This window comes from Hirundo rustica, chromosome 2, assembly GCF_015227805.2.
Source record: "Hirundo rustica isolate bHirRus1 chromosome 2, bHirRus1.pri.v3, whole genome shotgun sequence".
Lineage (NCBI taxonomy): Eukaryota > Metazoa > Chordata > Aves > Passeriformes > Hirundinidae > Hirundo > Hirundo rustica.
The window spans coordinates 61,412,744-61,422,055 of NC_053451.1; the positions used below are offsets into that span (position 1 = coordinate 61,412,744).

At 34.0% G+C, this 9,312-nt stretch overlaps 1 protein-coding gene across 2 annotated transcripts in view; it reads left to right on the plus strand.

Moving 5' to 3' along the window:
* Positions 1 to 5,621, plus strand: part of TDRD3 (tudor domain containing 3) — a 95,178-nt gene extending 89,557 nt beyond the window's left edge. For both annotated transcript variants that reach the window (XM_040055085.2, XM_058419269.1), the window contains 2 exons: positions 1,822 to 1,958; positions 5,360 to 5,621. In XM_040055085.2, coding sequence (XP_039911019.1) covers positions 1,822 to 1,941 — 120 coding nt within the window. In that variant the 3' untranslated portion in view covers positions 1,942 to 1,958; positions 5,360 to 5,621. The remainder of the gene's footprint in view (positions 1 to 1,821; positions 1,959 to 5,359) is intronic.
* The last annotated feature ends 3,691 nt before the right edge of the window (positions 5,622 to 9,312 follow it).

Genomic DNA, 9,312 nt, shown 5'->3' on the forward strand with positions numbered 1-9,312 from the left:
TATTTAGCTTACTTTTTAATATTTGCTGCTAGTGCAGCTTGCATTGTCACTGATGGGAGATGATCTCATATATTAAGTTGAGTGTTTGTACTAGGGCTAGCAATATTGCAAACTGTGTGGACTTCTGTGTTAGACATCTAATGCTCTATTGATTATTTTTTTTTTTTTTTTTGGATAATCAGTGTCTCTGACTGAACCTCTTTATATGAGAGAATTTATAGTACTACAGGTGGTAAAAGAAGTACACTGAGAAAGGTTTTACAGCAGAACTCTGTTTCTTGGCCTTCAGCTACAGTGAAACTAAGAGATATAAATCAATTATGCTGTATTCAGTGCTGAAAAATCTGTTTTCTTCCACAGTTGTTTCAGGCTCTCTGTAGTAATGCTTAATCTGGAAATATAGCTGTGACCACAGATGTGCCCTGTAAATAGGAGACCTTACCATGAGGAATGTGGTTGTTTGAAACTGTTGCTTTAAAAATGCATGTTTATTGATATTCATGCTAATTCAGAACGAGAGGTTTCTTGAGTAAGATCTCACTTTTCACAACAGAAAGAAACTTAAGCTGTAGATTTTCCTTTCTGTTGCTTGAAGTGAAATATTTACTGCTTTGACTTAATCTGTTATGTGCATGCTGCACTCTGACAGTTCCTGGGTGTTGGAATTGTTGATGAACTTCTAATGAATCATTTGGTGCTCTTGCTTTGTGTTGCTTTATGTTTCTATGTTGTGACTAAAAGGGATGAGAGTTACATATCCAGGACTTTTTCCCAAAAGTAAATTTCTTCCAGCAAGTTCCCACTAGACCTGGTGCCTGCTACAGTATAAAGATATTAAAGAAGTGAAATCAAATGTGTTTTTCTGAGACAGCATTTGACAATCATGCTCATTCTCAGGATCTTTGTTATTTTTTCAGCCTATATTTTTTTCTTTGATATAAACTCTTACACTCTTAAAATTTTTCTCACTCTTCAATGTGTACCACCTTCAGATATTCCACTAGATGAATGTTTTTCCATTCAATATTTCTTGACCAAAATAAATACATAGTTATTTTAATCTTTGTAAGTCACTCTCCAGTATATTGATTATTTTAAAATTTATTCTTTTTATTATTTTTTTTTTTTCACCTCTGAATTCTGTATACTTTGTGAATATCTTTCTGGTATGAAGATGCCTCAGAGCGACTGAATATTGCAAATAGGTTTACCTCCCCTCTCATTATTCAGAGCGTGTATTATTGCTGCACATAGAAAATACATCTCTAAATTGTTCACTTTACTTGTAGGCTTTTTTCATTATTACTACCTCATAGATTTTTATCTGGTGTTTCAGATGTGTGTATTTAGCATGCATATTTCCAGAGCCATTCCTTGTAATTCTATTTCCTAATTATTTTATTTCATTCCACACACATTTGTGAACTCCTGAAAGCTGATATTTCTCTCACTCTGGCAGGTTGTTGAGGTTACCTTGCTTCTTGAGTTTGTTGCCTGTATGACTCTTGGAAATAATTTTTATTTAATGCATATGATTTTTTTTCTTCCCTGCAAATATTTAATAACTTCTGTTGCCATGGGGATTGAGTTTTGAGATTTGCTAGCCTGATTTTGTTAGCTTTCCTAGGCTTGAAAAGTCCGCTCCCATACCTCAGTTATTAAGTGGTCATCAGCACAGAAGCAGCAGTTGCTATGTGTGCATGGATTCGCCTTTCCATGTATATGTCTGTATGTGATGTGTGTATGTATGTGTGCATATACCATCTCACGTGCAAGGCATTTTCCACCTCTTTCATTTAAAACAATGCTATTTACCCGCAGGATGAGGAAGAAGAAACGTATGACCAAACTCTAGAATTCCGCAGAGGAGGTGATGGTCAGCCACGGCGGTCCACACGACCCACTCAACAATTTTATCAACCCCCCCGAGCTAGAAACTGATTAATATGGAAATAAAGGTAAATATAAGCTACTGGTGCTTTATGTATTGGTTTAGATTTCAATGTAAACGAATCTGGATTGTTCTATACTTTTCTTAGGGATATTGGTATGTTTATGGTAGAAGTTGGATTTCTCTGTTTCTCTGAATTTTGTAGCTTAGGCGGACTTAATATATCTGTGGGAAGAGGGAAAGCAATAAAAACACTTCAACAAATAGCTTTTGCCTTTTGCTTTATGTCAAGACTCATGTGATCTCAGCAAGCTTTTTCCTGATGCTTTTTCACCTGAGAGCAGCAGCAGCAAGATTTTCTGATTCACATACATTAGACCAGCTTATTTGAAACAAGCGACTGCAGTCCCTGCTGAACTCAGGACTGTCTAGCTCTATCCAAGGTCCCATATTCTATTTTTATAAGCCATTTATGTGAATAGAGATAATTTCTGTTGTTTTGCTTGCATGAGAAGGGGAAATATGAAATTGTTAAATAGGGAGGTGCAAAGACAAAGTATATTTATGATACTCTGAATCTTGAGGATATACTTGCACCTATACTTTATTAATTACCAGAAATTAAGGGATTATATATCATCCTTAGAAAAGACACCTGCTGTATACATTCATAAATTTAAAAAGGCCAGCCAGATAAAACAGTTACAGTAATTTCACTAAACAAATCTCATAAGCTCTGCTGCTTTCATTTCACTGGTTGATCTTCTAAATCTGTAATTTACAAAAGATGGTCAGAAGTCTATCTTGACTAAAGAAAGCTTTGGTAAGTCACATAATATTTGATGTACAGCCACAGTGTGTCTTTATCTTGAATCTGATTTTTTTTTACTAGCCAGTTTATTTTTACCAATCTCTTTTTTTTGTTCTTTTCATTACTCCAGTCAACCTTTTGTTGGCTTAACATGTGCTGCTTATCTCTTCCTTTTGATATTTTTTGTGTGCAATAACATATGATTCTACTTTTTAGAATATATGTTAAAATCTATTTTTCATTTATGGTGGTACTGACAATGTAAGAGAGGTGATAATTGCTCCATTTTTGCCAATATAATTCAAATTTCTATTTTAACTACATGTATCAATCGCTATTATGAAGCATGGCTTGTGACAGTTCATGCAGGAATTATTTTGGAATATGCACTGAGCAGAGTTTTAACCAGCACAGTTGGCCCTGAGCAGTGTCAGGGTGATCAGTTGAATGAGAGACGTGAAGCGTACACAGCAGTCAAAGCCAGAGAATTTTTTTGTATCTTAGGTAATAGTTTTTGTATTTCTCTAATTTTACGGTATAAGTCTGGAAAACTCTTCTTAGCTTTGGTCAGCTATGAGGCACCAGGGAGAGTGGTAGTAACTCCTGTATCTTAAGAGCAAGTTACTTGTTGGCAGATAAGGAACAACCTTTCTAAGGCACAGGTAATTTTTCCTTGCAAGTGTTCCCATAATTTGTTTTAAAGATTATAATGGGATCCTGATTTAAATGGACAGCAGATCTGGCATCAAAACTTACCTTGCATAGAAAATAAGTCTTCACAGCTTTTCCTTTCTATTGGACATTACCAAAATTATAATCATATAATCAAAAATAAAATATACCAGAATTGGTATAATCAATTCCTCACTGATTTTAAATGGAGATAGAAAATCAAACACAGTCCTTTTCTAAATTGTTTTCAGCTTACTTGGACTTGTACAATAACGTAGCTTTAATGTCTTGAAATGTAAAAGTTCAGGAATATTAAATGTCAGTTCCTAGAAGTGGATTTCTAAATGGATTCTGCCTCTTTTTCATTTCTTAAATCTTTTGAGAGCATGGCTCTCATTTTTATTTTGAATTTTTAATAACCTGTTAAATGAAAACAAGATTTATCAGGGAAGCTTTAAGGGATCCAGTGAGACATAATTTTACCACAACTTTCTGCTGCAGAATGCTTTACCTCTTCACCAGATAATTTATTAGTGACACCTTTACTTACTGAAAGGGAGTGTCTCTCTATTATGTTAAGTAATTTAATATCTTCTTCCTGAAGAGATTAAAAACCATTGATGATGATTATTTTATGTTATAAATTGGTAAATTCCATTGAATTTTAATGTTGTGGTTTGTGACATTTGAAATTCCAACGTATCTTGTTCTCAAAGGCAACTTAAACAAAACTAAAACTGAAGTTTGCTGGCCATATTTGTATTGGGTATGATAGGGTTGTATCAAAGATGAAGCATGAGGTCCATACAGTCAAAGTATCAACTCATACCCAAAACCTTTTAGATCTATCTATATAATCTCTTATCATTTAATAAGGATGACTTAGTAATGGTGTGCAGCAATGTGGAAATGAGGCTGTACTGCTTCCTGGATTAGTGTGCAGCCCACTCATTCAGGTGCTGAATTTTGGGCATGCATCTCTGGAATCAGTATTAACAAATAATCAGTTCAAAATCTTTATACTGCAAGGAGTCTTAAGTAGGAGGAGGTTCAAGATTTTAAAATTCGGAGTTGTTTTTTGAAAGTGGAATTTGGATCAAAGGAGCTGTTCAGTCTGGGGAAGAGGAGTTTCTAAAGGGATCTTATTGCAGTATTTCATTATTTGAAAAGGGGACTTCTAAAAGAGATGGAGAGGGACAAACACTATGGACTACCAGGAGGCCTTGACCTCGTGATTTTTATCAGAAGACAGAGAGATAAAGTGGAAGTATGGGATAATCAGTACCTCGTTGTTGCAGTTGACCTAGGAATTTGTGTTTATTAATATCCAGCAGTGTGAGGTGGAGAACACTAAGTCAGCATTCTATCACAGGGAATTTTATGTGGGTATGAGTCAAATACTAGTTTTAGCAGGTCTGTAAAGTAAGACTGCTCCTAGAGAGTCACGATACAGGAATTAGAATATAACAATTAAAAAAAATACATCCTGATGTTACATTTTCTGTATAGAATGTCTTAATAGTCTGAAATCAAAGGGGAGCAAATAATCAGAAATGAGATTTTTGAAGGGTCAGACCTTTTGTAGGAGATTGAAAGGACCTACGAGTCTGAACCTATAAGTGCTTGGTCCATATATGCTTTTTGGGTCTTCCTTTGCTCCATGACAGAACTAATCTGCACCTTGTCACATTTGCTATAAAATCTGTATTGAAATCCTTAACAATGAAGAAATTGTGGTTTTGTGAGAGAGGTCTTTACCAGAAAGTGTTCTTTGTTTTAGACTGATCATATTTATTGCATTGAAGTGCAGCCTTCTGATTTATTCCTTTAAAGAATTGTGTCTCCATAAGTACTGAAAAGCAGATACCGACTCTTAGAGAGGAAGAAAATGAAGTGACAGTGAAGTCTATGTTGCACAAAGAGCCCAGGGATGGGGGGTAGGTTTCTTTAGTCCAATATTCTTGTCCTTATCTGTTGTATTTTAGTTTTTTCATTTAGAAACCTTCTTGGAGTCGGGGGGAATTCACTGGCAGCTCCCAACTTGCTGAACACTTCTTCTAGAAGAATTTCTGGGGTTTTCCAAGCAGCAGGATGGAACAAAGAAAGCTCATATGAGCAGAAGGAATTCGGACCTGACACCACAAAAGACTTTTTTAAAGTTCTTAGTTAAATGAAGCTAAATAATTTTTACACATGGAAGGGGCAAATTGTCATTGCTGCCACCAATAAAACCACAGTGCACTATTCTATTCTTTGCCTTGTATTCTTTTTACTGAGCCTCCATTGTGAGTTAACATAATAATGTATCATGATTTTTTCTTAACTTTGAACTAATTTTACTTCTGATATTGCTTCTAGTAAAGTAAAATTAAAACATATTTTCTTAAAAGCTGACAGGGTTGGGCATTTAATTTAGATTTTTGGTTATCATTAGTGAAACATGTTAAAAAAAATCAGTGAATTGTACAGTAAAATTCTGAATAGGTTTTTAACTATGTTTTCTGTGTTTATTTTCCAAAGTTGCTGAAGGACAAATTACAGATTTGCTTATTATGTTTTTTTCGTGATCTGTGACCAGAGGGTCAAAGGAGAGAAAGAAAAATCATCAGTTTCAATAGTAATTTTCTAAATAATTTTAGGTAAATACTTTCTTTATAGGAATATTTATATTAGAGAAATAGAAACATTTCTAAAAGGTACAGAAAAATCATTTAAACAAAAAATACTGAAAGATGCACATTGGTATTTTAAGCATAAATATGTGTATACATGCACACGTGCGAGCTATTAGATAGTAGGTACTAACTTTCCTGTAGTTTTAGTTGATGCTTTTATTGCTTCATATTACTAGAATTTTTTCAATTGTCATTGATGTTCGAAAGAATCTTATGTCAAACTGCTTTTCATTCTAAGCTGTGTCTTTGAATCTTGTGTGATTATGACAAATAGTTGAAATTTCACTATTTCTTTAGCTGAGAAGTGCTCAAAATCTAGGTCACATGCAAATCTTTTCTAAGCCTTATGCTGATCATTTAAGACTGAAATAGCACACGTGTTTTGAGGTAGTTTTGTAAAGATAGAATTATACCTGAGAGATGTATTGATGGTATAAATTGTACAATTAATTCTGCTAAATTTCTCTCTGAGTGCTCATACAAAACTGTTCAAATAGAACTTTGTTTATTTGGAGGATACTAAGTTTTATATTGAGGATGTAATTGAATGTATCTGCAGTACAGAATGTGGATTATTGTTTGAATGCAGTCAAATCTTACCAATCACATACATTTTTGCAGAATAGTAAAGAACCAAATCTTTTGCTGTCTTATGGTTCCTAGACAGCTTCTTCATAATTACGATGAACCTTACTAATAATTCTAAAGAATTTTGGAAGTTTTAAACATGAACAATGTTGAAGTTCTTCACTATCAACTAATACACAACCAATTTTATGAAGTTTGTTAGATTTACATTAGAAACCACTTTCCAAATAGTATGAAGCATCCTGGTCAGTTCTGCTAAATTGTACCAGCAAATAAATAAACTATAGATCTAATACATTGCATGTTGGATGCTTTACTTCCAGAATTACTGCTAAGACCACTGACAACAGCTATTCAGCTTCATTAAGAAATGCAATAGCATTGTTTTAAAAAGCAGTTTTGACTTTTCTTTGCAAATAGGATGTGCATTAAACAAGCCCTACAGTCAGTGTACCAAAGCAACTTCTGAAATTAAAATAACTTTTATATTCTTTTGAGCTTTCATTGTTGCTGTGAGCTAAATCATAAAATAAAGAGAACTACAGTCTGATTTAGTCTGAACTTTAAAAAATAATGCCTAGTTATGAAATTTTAAGACTCTACAAATACAAAGCAACATTCCTCTGTAGTGGCTGTGGAATTCTGAGTTTATGACATGTATGTGTAGCTGTAGGCAAATGAAATATCCTTCAAAATGTTGTTTTTCTTTGTGAAACAATAAAGACCATTTCCTGGTCTTTTCGCTGGGGCTGTGGATCTAGAAAGCCAGAGTAAGCAAACAGCTCCAGAGTCTTCTTGGAAAGTCATGAAGTCTTTATATGTTTTATGATTATTTTCTGCTTTGGCTTCATTTGAAATAATAGATAATGAAGGCTCCACCTTTCAGGATCTGAAGAGCTGTTGTTTGAATAGTTAAAAACTTATTGCATCCACCTGTTTTGAAAAGCAAGCATTCATTTATTCATGCTTATTGATTCCTGTATCTGGAAATAACATGACAATAAACTAGGTAGGTATATAAATTATATTCTTGATTTGCATAGTCCATCAAAACAAAAAAATACAAGAATTTGTTAGTCATGGTATAGTAAAGTTTGCATGCCCAAGAACAGCATTAATTTATTTAGCTTTTGTGTTCAGAGAAAATTACTGTGTTTAGATAGATCTTTGAAACTGATGTGAAAGTTAACTTAGTTTGTCAAAAGCAACAGCAAAAGCGAGCTCCTGAATTGGTGTGGCCACATCTGTGTGGTTAAAGGGAAAAACCTGATAAGGAGCACTGGATCCTAGTCAGGCACACTATTTATTTACTGGCTTGTTTTGTGGCTCTGTATTGGAGTGTACTTGGCTAATTTTGCTAAGACAAACCTGACAACAGAGGAAGTTTTCCCTTTGCAAGGTGGACATGAGCCAACCTGTGGTTCTTGATCCGTGAACCAGTAGGTTCATGGCTTTCCTTTGTTAGGAATAGAGCTTTGTTATAGATAGAGCTTTTGAGAATTTCTGTGTTGAAATTAGGAGTGCAATTTGAATGAGGTGTTTTTCTTGCCTTGGACTTGTGTATAACATTTTTACTGAATGAAAAAAAAAAAAAATCAGAATTTCTTGTTTAAATTATTCTAAAAGTTATATGCCCGGTTGGTATTACTATCATTGACTAGGATTTTTTTTTTTCTCATTTATATTCTTGAGAGGTAAAATAATTTTGAAACAAAAAGTGGAAATGTTGTGGTTTTATCTTACAGGTTTTCAGAATTTTATATTAAAATCTGATTGAAATTGTCATGTTTGCATTTAAAATTCTTCCTTGGTCTAACATCTGATAGGTATTCACATGTATATTTTAATATTGCTTTTCTTTTTGTCACTAGCAGGTACTGTCTTTTTAAGTCTTTGGCAACATCTGTGCAAAGCATTTTGAGGATTACTTGTCAAGGTCACTCTTCCAAGAAACACTGCTGGAATTTTTGCTGCAGAATCTCTTGGCTTGAGCCTTATGCATATGAAACTTGTTGGGAATATGGCTTTCCAAGGCAGTATTAACAACACATACTTTCATTGGGATGCAAAATGTTGATATCACAGGAAAGACAAATCTTATCCCTAAGATGTACCTGGCATTAGATACATGAAGATTTACCTTCAGGTTTGCTTTTATGCAAACATAGGAATATATCATTTGGAGTGATTCTCTATGGATGTTTTCATGAAGAACAATTCTATTTTAGTGGTTTCCATCACATGACTTGATGCAACTCTAGTAAAATGCTGTAACTTTCTTGAGAGGAGTGTAAGCCTGAAGAATGACTAATTGCACAATTAAGTTCAGTGTAGCTTTCTGCTTGCTATACAACTATTGGGATATTCTCTTTCTCTTGGGAGTTTTTTCCTTTATGGAATGTTTTTGAGCAACTTACTGTAGGAGAGCAGCTAAACCATGGCAGGTACTCCAGACTTATAGGCACTGACCTTCTCATAGCATGGTACGCATATGAAAAGCTTTGCTATCCTTAAAAACAATGGTAAAAACTCATAATTACTCTTATTTTCAGTATTTACTTCATATCACTTGTTTATGTTGGCCTGTTCTGGGTTTAAATTGCAATTTTATTCTGAGAATGAATCAAAATAATGTAAAGGAATATAAATTATATCAATACTTAATTTTCCCACGG